At 36.2% G+C, this 17,921-nt stretch overlaps 1 protein-coding gene across 1 annotated transcript; it reads right to left on the reverse strand.

The window, feature by feature from the left end:
- Positions 1–7,371: 7,371 nt before the first annotated feature.
- Positions 7,372–17,424, reverse strand: ZC3H15 (zinc finger CCCH-type containing 15; the record flags this gene model as incomplete). Its single annotated transcript, XM_009699750.1, has 9 exons — positions 7,372–8,367; positions 9,104–9,230; positions 9,471–9,575; positions 9,738–9,884; positions 10,579–10,761; positions 11,832–11,923; positions 13,023–13,175; positions 14,871–14,982; positions 17,323–17,424. Coding segments are annotated over 9 exons (1,215 nt in total), but the record flags the coding sequence as incomplete, so codon positions are not given.
- Between the last annotated feature and the right edge of the window lie 497 nt (positions 17,425–17,921).

The following is a 17,921-nucleotide window of genomic DNA, read 5'->3' on the forward strand; positions in this document are numbered from 1 at the left end:
AAACATCCAAGTCAGAGCCTTTCTTTGCTCTTTCATCTCACATGGAATATGCGTATTGTGTACAGGCGGCCTTTCTATATTTCTACTTCTCCTACCCTACTGAAAGGGCTGACCTTGCACACATCTATGCGGCCCACTAGATGGGAAAGCTCCAGCTCCCTGCACTAGTTACGACGGCAGCACCAGCTCCTTCACAGGCCGATTCCGTCGGACAAACTGTGCTTAGACCCGTGCTTCTTCCTCATCCACCCCTCTGGTTTTATCCTGCAGAGCTAGTAAGTACGCAGCAGGCACAATACATACGAGTGTGCTAATATCATGGCTGATTAAATAAGAATCATCCCTACTATCTCTTCATCACGCTTTGCTCCACCTTTTTCTTCCTTTCCAGAGAAGGGAAATTCCTTGCTGTATGCCATGAATTTACATTTTTTACATTCACAAAAGATCCTCTAGAACGTACTGCTTTTATACACTTCTCCAAAGGTGACATAGGAATCATTATTTGTCCGTCATCCTATTCTTAGGAAAGACGTTTAGATGCAACTAAGAACCTTTCCCTTCTTTTGTCTGTGACCGTTTCATACAGTTTGAAGTACTGTCCTTTCTGATGAGACCATCAGCCATAGCAAGTGCACACAGAACACATTACTAGAACACACAGACAGTTTTTATTTAGAAAGTATTCTGCCTGGCAAAAATAACATGTGGAACAGCGTTCTGCCAGGAAACAGAGAAACAGAGCACTTGCCTGCAACCAGGATCTATAGGCACAGAAGACAGGGGTCACCTCCTAGTAGATTTCCATTTATGGAGAGGCATTTTCTAGTTTTCTTACATTCCTGCCTGCTTCTGGTTATACAGAAATACCGGAGATCACTGCTTCCTGCTAGCAGGATATTGCCATTCCTGTCTTTAGTGCAAATAATCTTCTATTTACTAAAAGTGTGACAGTTTGCTATGTACAACTTTCTATTTCCTAGTTTGAGAATTTTTCACTGATTTTTTCTATTTTTTTTTTTAGCATGCATTTTCCAAGTAATCTGATAGAGCTCAGTCTCAAACAGTGGTTATCTTTGCTTTTTAATTTACTACTTCAGAAATACAATGCCACATCTTGCCTTGAATGAAGTGTCTGTCTTCTAGTGCTGCTGTATTACAGTAACACTTCTGCTGTTCTTGCTAAAGGATTAGGAACAAAACCAAGTTTAAAAAACTTATGAAGAATTCCCTGGTTAGCAATAGGAAGAAAATTCTTCAGACTGCTTAGTAATGAGCTCAGATTTGAAATCTGTTGAAGAATTATATGGCAGATAATGGCAGGATGCAGAGCAAGGAGGATTGAAAGGCAATGGGCTAAAGTAGAGCCAAGCTCCTTTCTATCTGATACTGTGAGTATTCTTTTATACTCAAATACAAAAGCACTACAAGATTGCAGTAAGACAAACGACAGAAGAAGATATTCCTCCCCTCTCTCAACAAGTGTTTGAAGTGTTTGAGCCCAGGCACCCCAAGCCTTGATAAACCATCTGAACCGTCAGCTGTAGCCTCCTGCCTTCAGAAGAGACTTTACCTTCTTACAGAAAGCCCCAGCATTCAAATGTCCTCCCTCTGCCCCATGCAAAAAATCCCCTTTCTCCCAAAACAAACCAAGAACCCCAACTCACCCTCACTTGGAAAGCCATTATATTTTGATCCTCTGTATCCAAGGAATACTGTCCTGTCTGGCATGAATTTTAAACCAAAGCATGTCGTTATCTACAAAACATTATACCAGTGACCATGCCTTTGCTGGGTTAAAGAATAAATACTTGTGTCAAGGAATAAAGCTGAAGAAAATCGATCAATACAGAATCAGGTCTTTAACCATTCTAACAGAGGGTTTGGCCAGGGCAGGTGGGGTGGGGTTTGGCATGGGTTTGTTTTCTTTTAAAAGTTTTTATTGTTTGCTTTTAAGACATTAGCCTGCAATTGCCAGGAGGTTGTTCCAATGGACTCCCAGTTGGGAGCTGCTGGTAAAAGAAATTTTTTTGCCTCTATCAAGAAGTAGTCTGCCAGTTAATGCTGACAACAGTTATCAGTGATAGAAATTGCAGACACTTCTGTGCTTTGAATAAAGAGCACATTTAAAAGTTTTTTCCTATCTTGGGGATTCCTCATTCCACATCTCCCTGCCTCCCCATACATACAAAGAAAGGGCAATTATTTACATATAGCAAGTATTCTGTAGAACTGTAACTTGATATTTCTGTGTGGAAGACACTGCGGGGGACACAAAATCTAGAATTGCTATTTATAGAATACAGACTTTTTGTATTGACAAGACTGACGAGCTTGTGGTGTAAGGCTGATACTACTGACACAAATGTAGTTATGACACCTACTAGGTTCTTATTTAAGGAGTAAGTTCCCAAAATCGAGACGACAGCAGTTAAAACAAACTCCTTTTGATCCCTTACAGTTTATCCCCTCTTATTTCGACTCTAGTCTGACAGACGTTTGAAGAGGTAAGATCTTTGCTATATCCTTTCTGACCAACTTCCCTAATCATTCTCTCTGTTTTTATAAGCCAAACCCTAGTGTTTAGAGCCCCAGGAGGTGAGCAGGCTGTGGGCAATGCTGTGCTTTGCTCCCTGCCTCCAGAGAGAGCCCAAAGGGAGAACGCAGCCAGCCGGCTCACATAAGGATTGCTAAACTATCAATATGGATTAGAGAGGTCAGTACGAGAAGCCTCCCTTACGTAGTGTTTATACTTGGAGGAGAGAGAAGATAACAAAAGAAAGTGATGAAGAGTGAAGATGAAAGGTTTCTTGACTAGAAACTTTGCTGTTATCTGATTTTTAAGGAGGCATTAAATTGCAGCTATAGAATTTTTAAAGTGGAGGTCGATTTATCTTTTTCTGAAGTAGTCTTCTGTTCCCAAACCGCAACAACTTAACTACCCGACATGTCAGACATTACAAGGATTGGTAGAAAACACTGATTGAGAGCTTGCAATGGTTTCATATTGTTATATAGAGACCAAACTACCATGTCATCTTCAGTCTTTACACGCAGCATTCAGAGCACAAGACTGACAGCCTCAGTGTCAGAAGGTAAACCAAGGAATAAAACAGGAATGAAGTCTGATTGGGTATCCTTTGGGAACATCTCTTCAGTTGTAAACCAGACTTGCTCAAACTTACATCCAAAAGTATTACCACACTCTGTAACCATTTTCAATCACAAATGTAAAATAAAGAGATTACCTCTGACATGTCTTTCACTAAACACAAATGAAATGCTGCTAATTTTATGATCAAAAGAACCGATTATTTTTGCCATACATTTCAATAATGTGCTATGAAGGAGCCTATTGTGGTCACATATTGGAGCTGTAACATCATAAATGAATAAAACATCTTGGTCTTATTGCTAATACCAGCAACAGCCGCTCTCTGTAAAAAGACAGAGCATCTATTGAAGTGAAAGAGCTAAAAGTGACAGACTAAGCCAAGGTCATGTCTAAGCCTCTAATACTGGTGTGAGGGAAAAAGAGAAGGATGATTTGCAGATATCACTGTAAAAGCACTGAAGGTGATCATAGATGCATAAAATATACCCTGTACATAACCAGGAACAAAGACTATTTGCTTCATTAAAGGTTTTGCTGATTAAGGCCCATTCATAGCAAAGAATCAAGCACCTTAAAGGAGAGAAAGTTTCTAATTTTGTAAAAAAAAAAAAAGTTTCTAGCACTGAAATACATCAAGAGATCATGTTCTTCACAACTGAAATACAACAACTCCTTTTTTTTTATATCCACTTTCTCTACTTTGCATCAAATCAAGGCAAAGGAAGGCATAGGATATCACTTCCTTTAAGTATTTTTCCCTAGAGATTTAATAATACAAGCTAGTAGGAGTCATGTTCAAAACAAGATGTAGCAGACTTGTTGGGTTTCCAAAAGATGCTAAAAAATATATAGGGATTCAAGGGAGAAACAGGGAATGTACTTGGAAGAGAAAGCCATCACAGGCTACATCTAGTAGAGGCGATCCTCTAGATTAAGAATTGTTGGAAGCTACGTATGACAAGCACTCCTGAGCAGTACATGGGTTTGTCCTTTTCTTACCTTTTTCCTCCCCATCTGGTTTTTGGAGTGTGATATATGGTCTCTTGGTGTAATGCAGTGTGGCTACTGTTAACAGGGTTTTTTTCTGCAGTTCCTCTGGCCTTCCCAGATCTCATTTTTCCAATTCTCTTCCTGTTCTTAGCGATGTTATTCAGCGGGTATTTCTCTTGAGATACCTCAGGTGAATATATACGAGAGGTGTTTGCATATGAGCGCTCTCATTTTCTCAACTTATGGCTGTAATAATTTCACTGTGAAGGAAACAAAGGTCTAACCTTGTAAAAGTTTTAGTTTAGTCACTTAATCACTCTACAGTTTCAGTAAGTTATTAAAAAGCAGCACAGGGACCAAGACTAACAAACACTGTTTATGAAACTTCCAAGTATGTTATTTGCAAGATATATAAGCTTACAAAATATTTAAGTCTGCATTGCTTGTTATATTCAGTTAATTTTTAAAAAGAGGCAAAATAAGTAGAAATCAGCATTCAGAATGTCCAAGATACTTTTTGACACTTGTTATTCCACACATCTGACTGAAGAACTGTGAAAGAAAATATTAATAAAAATATACTTATTTAAGTCCTTTCTGTACCATCTATTTGCTAAATAAACACAATCTATTATGACAACACCAAATTGCCAAGAAAAGTAGCACTGCTTTGTCTGAATTTTATCAATAGTAAGACCTCCCCTTGACAAAAAGCAGTTGGGGAGTGTTGTCCATTAAAAAACGGCAACGTTTCTGTCACAAACAACTAATACATAATGTAATATTTAAGGTCAGTCTTCACATTTAATTTTTCTCAAAAATTTTTCCAGGCCTTTATCAACTGTGTTTATCATAAAACAAACAGGGAGCTCTGACTAACAAAGCAGTGGCAAGCATAGAAGTCAATCACACGAGTCTCAAAAAAATTCCGTGAGAATTAAAAGCTAGCCAGTTTAAGCAGATCAAGCAGTTTTTGTGTGTGATGGAAATGAGATTTTAACATACATCAAGACTTAAAGCCAACAAATACTCTTCCCACAACAGTAACCACCAGGAAGGAAAGGCATGGCTTTTCTGCAGCATTTTTTTTAAATTGGTTTTGTCCACACAGGTGTCCAGTAGCACAGGTGCTGTGGAGGCAGAGCACTACACAAGCCTATCTCCTCAAGAAATGTTAAAGCCATAGCTACATTACACTTCTCTTATAGTACTCATTTTAGTTATGACAAAAACAGGATGATGCAAACAGCGGTGCAGGCTGCAAGGGAGAGGAATGAAGTTCATTGATGAGGTGTTTCTTCCCTGGCGTATGATCTTTTACAGCTTGACCTCCACCCAGTAAGAGTCTCAGATCGAGCCTCCCCACCCCTCTAACAGTGAAATACTGTGGTTTTGACCCATACATGCTGGAGGGTCACTGAAGGGAAGATACTGCTATTTTGGGATTGAGATATCATATCTTATTTTTCTGGCAGTGCCTGATTCACTTCACATCAGATTAATTTCAGGAAACTTGCATCAATAGAAACCACTCCGTGCTAAGTCACATTCAGGTGGACTCCATTCTATCACAGTGCTCATTTCCAAAATATTATTAATTCATCTACCCAAAGTAAGGCCTTGGCACTCACTTTTAATTGAGCTTTTATCTGAAACTCCCTGTCAGCTGCAAATTTAGACTTCTTTAACTCACAAGATTAAGAACTTTTAACAGGTTATATTCAAGTCTATCTTCAGGCAGAAGGAAGAAGTAGCACCATATCGCTACTAATCCTTAAAAGTATGCCTGAATGCTACACTAGCAAAGACTTCTTTAAAAGCAGTCACCCTACTGTCACGGTTAGAAAACTAGATGGACCAAGGAAGCCAAGAGGCTAGAAGTCCAGTCAGGAGAAGGGCCACAGTAAGTTGAGAAGAAATGGTGAAAACCAAAAAGGGATAGCAAACTATTGTTTCCTGACCACATGAAGTAACCTGTCAATAACTACAGCCTATGAAAGTAAGTTTTTCTTCAACTAACATATATTCGACATATTTAAACACTATGCAAGGTGACTCTCCTAATGTTTAAAAGGCAGATGCACAAAGGAGTTACGCACCACAACTGAGCCCTTTAGACCCAAAAGAGCACACATACACTCCCTCTCTGCCCATCTATCTCGGTGTTTTATTACCTGAAATTAGTATGAGTTACTCTGTCATTCCTCCACTGTAAAATACAAATAAACAACATTGACATAATTGTGGCAAAGATTTAACCTATTTAGATCAGATCAGAATTATATACAATATACCAGCCTCTAAGACAAAAAAAATATAGAAAGCCATTTTCATCCTTGGTAATGATTAAATTACTTTTATTCCCATTTAAAATATACAACTTTGAAAAATTATGCATCATACATTCAAATACGAATCGCATTCTTAAAGTGTCCTGATATCCAGGCATCCTATTGCTGGCCAGTATAATACAATAATCTGACAACACTATTTATGGCCATAGGAGAAAAACCTCCATAAATATTTGTATCTGATATTGCAGGTTTTCCTTAAACACTCACATTTAGAAGTCAATTTCAGTAGGCCTCTTTCTCCCACACACTGCTCCTAGTTCCTACAGGAGAAAACAAGTTCCACAAAGATCCCAAAAAGGGCAAAAAATATCTTAGTCAGCTATTTTAGAAATAGCATTCAAGGTACAAGAGTCAATTTAGCATGTCAGAAACAACCATTAAAGCTAATATTACCACCCAAAAGCAGGTCGAGAAAGCTCCCTAACAATGCCATGGGTCTTAATGGTCTTTAAGTAGTAATTTAAAAGCTTTAGAAAAATCGATACAAATGGTATCATTAGTATGGCAATACTGCTGCAGATACTATGGCGAGGAAGGCATAACCTACAGCCCCCTTGAAAAAGTACCACTGCTGAGAAATCTGTATGGCAGGGATTCAGTGGATTTTAAAAGGACACTTTGCCTTCACTTAAGCCTGACAGTAAGTGCTGCCTGCAGGGTATAAGACTGCTCTGCTTTGACGCAACTTACTACTGCGTAACTTGGTGTTAATTATAGAGCACCAAAGATATGACAGGCATTTTTCAGACCATAACATCCCTGCCCTGTACAACTTGAAGTCTTTGCTAATATACAAAACACAGTGGGGAAAGAATTAGACTCAAATAGCAATGAGTGATATATAGCATGTATTAAATCAGTTAATGTATGGGTAGGAGATAAGAACAGTTGGGGAAAAAGGGCCAGCTGCTGAATTTTACACTACATGAAGTGTAGGAAAAAAAAAAAAAATCATAAATGCAGTTAGCCCTAATTTAACTGAAGCCAACATCATCACCTCTGTATCAGGACTGGAGAGAAAAGTATTTATCACTGTATTAGAAAATGAAGTTATTAACGGTTTGGTAGTATATCCTAACTTAACAGAGAAAAATCAACACAGGTATTTTAAAGTTGATAGTTTTTATTTACAGTTTTGTTGGCAAAAGGCGGTGGGAAAGTTTAAAACATTTTAAATAGAGGGCACCATATTGTATTGTGTGATGTATCAGTTCACAATCTCCAGTAGCCAGCTGATCAAATAAAGCTAATCACCACTTAAAAGAAGCATAATCTGCATCAGCTCCATTAGAGTATACTGCCTAAAAACTTCAGGCAGTTTCTAAATCAATACAGTCACTAGTAAAAACGCAGTTCTATTGAAGAACGTATACTTTTTTTTTTTATACTGCACCTGGTATCAAATTGCCCACTTACACTTGCATACTGGCAAAGCAGTTACACTTCCTACTTTTAGTTGAAAGTTAGAATCTCATGTTCTGCAAACTCAGCTGTCAGGTAATTCTGAACTACTCTCAATATTTTACTGTGAGCATAGTCAAGATTGGAGTAGATGAGACTGACGGAAAATATTCCTGGTATATGACGTGCCCATCAGAATCAGTTGGGTAACCATAAACATCCTGTTTAAGAATTCTATTCAAAAAGAAGAAAAAAAAAATGTAGTCAGTTTTCATTTTGTCACAGATTTAACTCCTCGCTTGAGCTTTTTAATTCATTCTTCTAAATCAAGAGTGTTTAGTTCTTCTTCTAGTTCATCCAAGTCCTCTCCAGTAAAAAGATTTTCATCAACTGGAACTGCATCAATTACTCCATTTTCCAACTCCCCATCTCCATCATTATCTTCCTCTAAATCATTTTGCTCACTGCTGTTTATATCACCACCAGAAGCTTCACTTAATTTATTATCTGAAAATAAAAATAATTCTTACACATTTCAGCGTCACAAGTTTCTTAATCACCAATTCACAATCCTACTGAACAGGCTTTAAAGTTTTGAAACCAGCAAGTTACTTAATTTGAAATTTATGTAGACTTACATTGGTTAAATTGCATGTACCCAATCAATACACAGGTTTGGATCATCAATTACTAAAACAAGTTAAAAAAAAAAGTAACTCAAACTCCCAATTCCACAAACTCCTATTTTGATAACTGGATCAAACTTAGTAAGTTGCTCCTACTCAATGTCTGCACTTAAACTCAGGGTCTTAAAGATTAGGGTATGCATTCCACAAGCACACCAAGATCAAGATTTTGCTCTAAGTAGTTACAAGTTAACTTAAGCTAGCTAGAAAGTATGAAGAAGGAACGTTTGGATTTTTGTTGATCTTATTCATTCAATCATTTACTAAAACTGAAAAAAAAAAGGAAACTGCTAAAACAAACATCTTAAGGATTTACTTGAAGTGGCCATAAACACTACCTTTTATTTAAACTTGAATTTAAGAAATTAAGAAGTGCATAGCATTTACTACAAGTTTTTTCCTTAGTAACTGCATGTATCACCGATAGTAACTTCAGTCCCCCACCCTTTTTAAACAAATACTTCTTTTCAGCAGATCAATAATTCATTTCTACCTGCCTTTTGGGAAGCTCTTAGCAATTCAATCCTGTATTAGCAATGACTAAATGATGATCTTACCATCTTTTTCTATTGAAGTGTATGTGCTGAATCGCTCAGGACTAGCCACAGTAATACCAGTCTCATCTACAGCCTTTGGGACATACAGGTTCAAATCTACATCATTTATGCACACAGGGTCCTCCATCTGAAAAGTAAGCCAAGATGATCTGCATGAATTACTTTTCAACAGAAAGTCTCATTTCTGCAGGATTTCCACAAAATTTTTTTAATCTTCTTTTGACATCAAAAATTTGACAAAATATACTCTGTAGCAGTGTTAAATTAAGAACCAAGCTTATTAATTGCACTGTAAGAGCTCTCACATTAAAAGTTTTCAAACTGGAATGTAACTTGAAATATTATTCAAGTTAATACTGTTCTTTACCTCATCGTCTTCTCCCGTTCCTTGAATATAACGGGTGTCATCTGCCTCTTCATCATCTGCATCAACCAACTCTGGACGGAACTCAAATACTTCACGTCCACTAATCTATTCACAGAAAAAGAAATCTTAATTTACCACTTCATAAAATTTATGCTGCTGTCAAAAAAAAACCCCAAAAAAACACAAAGCAATTCCAGGCCAGCTACCTTATTACAAAAACAAATTTACTCTTTCTTCTTACATTAAGAATTAGACTGTAGAACATACCACCAATGCTTTGCCAGCTTTAAAATCTGCCTTCCTCCTCTCCATATCTTGCTCAGCCTTGTCAATTTTTTCTTGTCTTTTTCTTCTCTTCCATGCAATAAAACACTCTAGAGTAATTTTGGTAACATTTGGTCCTAAGGCAGCACGCTGTCGAGTAAGGAGACTGATTAATCCTAGAAATTGTTTCCAAAAGCTATAACAAATTAAAGATGTAATTACTCTTTTCCAGAAACTAATTGAAAACATTTCTTTTTAATTCCTTCTTCACTCTCACCATGTTAAACATGCACCATGAACTTAAAGTTTGACTCCACACACGATTTTCCAGTTAGTGAGATGAGTTGACATGAAAGTTAACATGAAAAGTGGAGGAGGAAAGAAACCAACAATAATAGCTCAGGTCCTCCTCAACTTGACACTGCCAGGCAATGGTGACAAAAATAAGCAGAGCAGCAACACAACACCTTCAGAAGGCCCCATTCTCTGGTCTTGCTTCCTCATTACAGAGTTAAGCAAGAATTAAGGAGGCAGTGGGCTGGGGATCAGAAAGGCCCATAGAAGCAGTTGTAACAGATAAAGGAAAAATAGCAGTAAAAAACAGAAGCCTACTAAAAAAGGATAAGCAACACCTGCACAAAGTATGCAGCTATAGTTCAATCTATTCATTAGGTAATAGTTTCTAAACAACAACATGAATCAAATACTACGCATCCTTCACTCTAGCTCATACAGCTATAAAAACATTTTATACTGTAATTACTAATTAGGAAGTTATTTACAACTGTCTCTTCAAAGAAATGAGAACAAATACCACCAAAAGGTACCTGTCTGACAACTTTACCTCTTTTTCTATTAGGTCTTCTAAAGAAATTTCATCTTGCTTTTCCTCCTTCTTTTTGTCTTTTTTTAATACAAAACCTGGAGGGAGAGCATGCCGATACATGCAGTTGTCTCCTCCGCCTGGGCAGACCCAAAACCATCCATATTTGTTGTTTTCAATAGCATCAAGGAAGTATTTGCATACCTGTATAAAACAACGGCTGTTAGCACTGCGTTCTCTTGTCATCCCCAGCAATTTACACTACATGTATAGATATTACATGTCTGAGGTACAGTAATTCAAAGCCAGTTGTGCTCAAAGCAGAAGAAACATACCAAATACATTGCTACTAAAAAAGCAGACAAAAGAAGTGCAACTGATTATCTAAAACTCATGCAGTCAACAGCTTTTACCCAAAAATATAATCCCAATTTAAAAAGACAGGATGACTCCGAAGACTGGCAACCGTGTACTACTGTAGGCCCAGCAGCACATGTAAAAGCATGCTGACAGTCTTTCTCTCTTTCTGCTCACCAACATAAATGTAGTTTTAATCAAAATAGATTTAATCTGCCTCAGATGTTAAACCTTCCAGCTCATGATCCTGAGGTAAAGATGCCATTCTGGAACTTTTAAGAGGCAATTCAGAGTTCACACTTAGCCATATCAAAGTTTAACTTCTGCAAATTTAGGCATATCAATAGAATATTTATTTGGTATTGAAAACAAGGCGAAATAATTCTGAAGAATGAAAAAGATTAAGATATTAAACCATTTAGTGCGCAAACTAAATAATATTCCTGAAGTTAGAGGTCAGGAACAACAAGTGACTCTCAATTAGTAAATTGCAGCTTACAAGAGAAAATTTAAACTTATATACTGGGTGACATATAAGCATATAAATAAGACTATATGTATGGCACTTGCTGGAATGAGATGACAGACCTAACCAATCACAGTACTTGAACCTTCTAAGCAAGTAGGTGCATTAGATATGTCACTGATTCCTTTAGCATTTCCATTTTAAAAGCACTTTGTCTACTATCCATTTGTATTTTACACAAGAAAATACCTGATGATGACTGAAAGAGCTTTGAGGTGGTTTTTTTAAAGTGTTATGAGAAATACTATCAGCCCAACTGTATAGTCAGAATTTTGTTGTAATATTCCACTCAAAACCCTTTAGATAACAATAAAGATTTCTAACACCAGTCTGCAGTTAATTCTCTCTACTACAGTTTAAGAAAAAAAAAAACAAAAAACAAGAGACATACTATTTGAGTTTTGGGTTTTTTCTTTTCCGCCTCACCATGCTTCTTGTTCACCACTTCTTCCAGCTTCTTCTCATCCCAATTATCCATTGTATCTAGAAAAAGACAACAGATTGTATCACAAAAATTCCAAATACTAAACAATGCTGTCAAATTGCTTTTCTCCCTAATAACAGTTTTCATATGCAATTCCTACATTTTAGTTAGCTTATAGAATGAAAAATAAATTCAGGCTTTTGTAATAAAGTTTTTAGACTCTCCTATGCTGCTCACAAGATAATTTCCTTAGAAGCCTTAGAAATTTGTATTTTGACATGCATAAAGTATGTTTCAATTAAAGACTAAAAAATGTGTCATTCCATCTGTACACTACTGAGCATGGACAAGAGAAAAGCAGAAAAGGAAGATGACTGAATAAAACAGAAGGTGGGAGGCTAATGTCCAGAAATATAGATAATAACCTGAGGATCGAAAGAGATAATACCAAATTTTCTGTGCCTAAGTTAAAAGAAGGTTCCATCAAAGAAGCAAGATCACCAATGGTAACACTAGTAGTAAATCTATGGGATCCTATCATATTCATTTAGGACAACACCGGCGAAAATTCAAATAAAGACCGAGACATGATGAATTGTGGAAAAACAAAAGAAATTATTTTGACTATAAAATCTCTAACCCCTGCTAAATAAAAGTAAAATCCAGAGTACTTAGCCAATAAACGATCTGGGGAAAGGAGATAAAGACACCAAAAAAATTCTAAAGTATCCCAAATTCTAGAACATTTAGGCAAACACTAGTAATAGTTCTGGAAGGCAACTGTGGTTGCTCTTTACACTTCCTCCTTTTGCACTTCCGTTTCACAGAACTTAGAAGAAAGTAGCAACTATAAGAAAGATAAAATGCTGTACAACTTGCTACTTGTACAACAACATGCTGTTACACAGCAGAATTTACAAACCACCATCCAATATCACTAAGTCATACTTCTTATTCTAAATAAGGTCTAGAGAATACTTGTGAGTATGCTTTTTTAAAGTGAGTTTCACGGTTGTTCATGATTTTGAACATAGTGGTACAAGTTGCCTTGGTCACTGACCAGGCTCTTCAGGATCATGACCACAACACAAGATGACTATTAATCTTAAAAACCCAGTTTCAGAATAATTTAGTAGTAATTTTCTACAAGTATGATACCTTTTTCAAGGTCTTCATCTCTTGCATCAATGTAGACACTTCGTTTTTCACACTTCCGTTCCAAAGACAAATCATGAGAAAACTTGCACTTGTCTCCTTTAGTGCATTGTCCTTGCTTGAAGAAAGCACAAACTACAGATTTGGGGTCAGCACCTGAGTGAAGAAAGTTTTTCTATTTTAATAGTCTTTTTAAGCTGAAGCTGTATGTTAAAAGTTCTGAGAACAATGTCTAGGATGATACAATCTTTAGGATTTATAGAGAATGAAAAGACATTTCTAAAAATGAAAGTTATTTAATATGAAGCTCATCACAAATAAGTATTTCATGTCCTGAATGTGCTATATTTACTTTGTACAGCATGTTATTTGCATTAAGTATCAAAGCTGGCACTTGACTATTTAAAGAAATATGGATAGCAGTGTGCCTGAGCAAATCATTCATTCAGATAATATATATCAGATATCACTGTGTGCAACTTCTTCCCTATACAAGAAGCTATTTTTGCCTCTAATACACAGTAAAGCATCTTCTGGATGTCAGCCTTTCCTTAATAGATCAACAATACACTAAAATAAATTCATAATAATCTAACCTGCACTCATTCAGACCACAACAGAAATATGATGGCTGCTCATAGTCCCCAAAATAAGTAACTGTTATAGTATGAACGACTCCAGTCGTTTAAGTAAACAGTTTAAGTAAATATCATCCCACTAAAGGCACTCGACTAAAAGGAGGTGAGAAAAAAAATGAAAACAGGTAGAAACTTACGTATGAGACACAACCAAATCAGAAATACTTTACTTGTGATATTCATTAGGTGCTCATGTAAGATTTTAAGCTCAAGTTTTTCACTTGCTGATTTTACACTTGGTGCAAGTCACTGGTGTCTAGAGTACGTACACCAACACCTGTTTAAAATCTTAACTAGAAGTTTTTAAACATTCAGTGGATCCCTAAAAGAACTTCAGGTACTACAGCTCTCCTTGTTGGCAATTGCAACGGAAAGCCAAAGCTTTACTTCGGACAATATTAGTCCTCTGAAATAAGTTTAGGTCAAGAGGAACTTTATTTGGAGAAAGCTGACGCAAAGTGCCATAGTGAACAGGTATCAGGTTTGCTTTGAAGACATACACAGAAACCATACTTGTTTAGTCAAAAATTATTACTCACAATTTCATTAGTTCCACAAGATTACTCAAGCAAAGAGTTGATAACATTTATATAACATTTATTTAATTCCTACAAGTATGATTTTTTTTTTTTTTTTAACTCCCACAGGGCAGCCAATTGTAGAGTTTCCTGGAAGTATCAAACATTCTTAAACTTACATTTCATCACAAAACTATTTTTTTTTCAATAACTGAGTTCAAGTAAGACTACACTTCCAAAACCAAGTCCTACTGTTAGAAAATTTTTATTGTTCAGATTTGAATACAAGTTTTCTGTGAAGATAATAGTTATATTATATTCCTTGTAACACCTGGATGTTCATGTTTCCCTGGCAAGACAGGCTATTTAGAACAAATACTGTCACATAAACACACAAAATATCATGCCACTCATCCAGAAACATCTAATTAATGAACCTGAATACAGCAAAGTATCTATAGCTGCCCTGTCAATATCAATATAGCTTTTGATAGTCTAATGATCTAGTAACCCTAGCTGACTGCTTTAAAAAAAAGGCAAATCATTACCAACAAACTGCTTGGTGCACTAGATAGAGAAGGAAACAGACATATCTACTTCATTAAAAAATGAACTGGCATTTTTAAAGGGTTATTTTACCTGAAATAGATAGACGAATAAGAGAACATAAATGAAGACAATTCAGTTACTCGTACCTTTGCTAATTTTCTGTGCAGCAACCACAGGCTTGAAGAGTTCATTTAATTCTTGTAATTCTTTTTTCTTATCTTCTTTTTTTAATTTCTTCTCACTTTCTGTTTGAGCAGCCTATAACGACCCCAAATTTGAAGTCATTAATATAAAATTAGACTGACATCACTCACTTCACATGAACCTTACGTTAAAATAGCAAATCATTCTAAATTAGTTCATGAAGGGAGGAAGGAAAGAAAGAATGTGTGATTTCTGCGTTTCTCAGAATTCCTGTCCTTGCGTGAACGGCCAGCGCCACCGAGTGGTACCGCCCTCTCCAACAGAACTGATTTCAAATGCCATTTGCCAGAGGTGCAGGGAGGTACCATTTGATGACTGACACTGTTACCTCGATGCTACCTTTACAGGCTAGGAAATCAAGTGAAAGATACTGAGACTAGGAGAGGAAAAGTCAGTTGCTCTTTTCTGATACATTAGCAGCGCAACTATTCAATGCAGTCACTTCAAGATCTGTGCAAAAAGCATCTCTAGCTGACGTGCTGCTTTGCTCTTTCTCTGCGTGTATACCGGTAGCAATTCCAGGAAATCTGTCCTTAGAAGTTGGGAACTGCTTTTAGATCACCATTTGTCTGAATTTGTATCAATTCAACATAATGATGTTTCATTTATAACCAGTGGTTTATAAGACAAGAACATTTATTCTATAGGTACCAGGGGCCAAGGACTGAAAAACAAGCTCACCTAGGAGAAGTTTGTGTACAAGATTAAAAACAAACAAACAAAAAAACCAAACAAAAAAAACATTTCGGATAAGCCAGAAAAGGCTTGACTCTACACCAGAGTGGTAGAGAGTGATAAAGACAGATGAAAGAGGACATGGAAGAAAGATTATTAGATTATTTGACTCTTATCCTTAAGAAAAGCTAGTGAGACTAACATCACTATGCAAGTATGTGGGGTAGTTTACTGGTAAAATACAGTGTAATATTAAAAAAGGAGCTTTGTTCTTATGGTGAATTCAGCAAAAATACATCAGATTGTTTTACAAAGGAATTGATTCATTTGGCCAGTTTTCATACTGAAAGCTCACAAATCCTATTTTACATAACATGCAGACCCACGTATGTCAAATACAAAAAGTAGTATTTAAGAATGGTTTTGTTTCATCCTAGGGTTCTAAAAGCATGAAGATGTAGCTTGCCTCTTTTTAAAAAGAACCTACCAACCCCCAACAAAACCTTGACAGCATTTCCATTTGTATCTCAGGACACAAGAAAAATTGCTTTAAAGTGATCTTTCTTTCTCAGGGACAATCCTAACTGAAAACTATTTTACAAGTTAAGAAAGGTATCCATCAGTCAATAGCTACAATCATTTGAGAAACCAATTATTTTAGGTTGGCCAATTTACATATTGTATTCCTATACATGCTACAGATTCAGGCATTTCATACAGAAATTTCAGAACGACTGTCCGAGTAACAACGTTTTTGAAGTGACATCCAGTAGTCCTTTCCACTACAAGAAATTATTAGATCTAATGACCTGAATATCAACTTTACTTTTGAAGTTGTACTTGACATTTGTTAGTTCATCCTTACGTTATGTAAGGAATTTAACATAAATTATGAGATCATGAATTTAGCTGACCCAAATGTAATTATTCTACAGGCTTATTCATAGAAGAGGAAGCTGCGTAAATACTTAACTAGCTTCCCCAGCACTATAGGAATAAGAGACCTGGCTCACTGCCATTATAATACTTTCATTAAATCCGTACCTTCAGTATAATCTAAACATGGTATCTCAGCCACATCACGTTCTACTTCGTCATAAAAAAGAGCAGAGCAGTTGACAGTGGCTCAAAATTTCAATTTCTTTGACCAGTTCAAACAGATGCAGACTTGTCAGACTTGTTCCCACTTTAAATTACAATAAATACCTTCATAAGTAGAACAACAAGCACATATGGTCTCATACTTTTTTTTATTCTTCCCCCAATTCCAGTTTTAGCATTAGCAAAAAGTATTCTTATTTTCAGCTGTTCATTATTTCTTAGTTTAGATAGGAAATAAAGAGAAAAAAGAAACAATATACAACTGTATTTTGTTGATAGTCAGTTTCTACAATTTAATTTCAAGTATAGCTTAAAACTTAATTATGTTACTATTAGAATAGTACGTAAACAAAAAACAGCCTTATGAGTTGAGTTTGGGTTGGGGGGGTGGTGTTGTGTTGTTGTTTAAAAAAAAAACATAATACCTTTACACAGGTACATAGTTCTCAGCTAGACAAGCTTTGCAAGAAGACTATTAGTTAAATCTGTGCTAGTCACAATACATTAGGCAATTAATACCTCGACTTTTTTCTACTTCAGTATTCTATGACCTCCTATACACACAGTGAAAAATGATTTGACTATACCATGGGAAAATGTTACAGAATAAACGCTTACCTGACGTGGATTTTGCTGACCAAATTTAACCTGGTGAGTCACAGCCTTGATAAATTTCTGTTGTTTTGCACCTTTTTTATTCTTTAGGCCAAATGTTTTATCCTAAATCAAGAGATAAATACAGCCACATTAACTGAAACAAGCATAAGTTGTTGCCAAAAAAAAAAAAAAAAAGACTCGCCACTCCTCTCAGGTTTTCAGTAAAACACAGACTATTTCCTCTAACAACACAAGCAATCCAAGAAACAGTATGGACAATATTTAGACCCTTCACATCATCTTTAAAACGTGCTTTTCAAAAGAACCTACTAAATGCTGCTTTTGTGTGAGCTACTGCTTTTATAACCAGATCTACTTGTGTCCAAGTATTAGTGTAAGCATATACACACAGTGTTTTCAGGCCTCTCAAGACAAAAGACCAAGATGTTTTTGGTGACTGCTCAAGTAACATCTGAGGAAAATATAAAGACTGAATAACCATAAATACAAAAAAACCGCCCATCTACCTGAAATCACTTACAACTTGTCTCTTGAAGTATTCGTATATACATGTTATATATTTGTTACGCGGATGAATACTGCCACAGGTAACATATTAC

Source organism: Cariama cristata, unplaced genomic scaffold (genome assembly GCF_000690535.1).
Source record: "Cariama cristata isolate BGI_N322 unplaced genomic scaffold, ASM69053v1 scaffold35984, whole genome shotgun sequence".
Classification (NCBI taxonomy): Eukaryota; Metazoa; Chordata; class Aves; order Cariamiformes; family Cariamidae; genus Cariama; species Cariama cristata.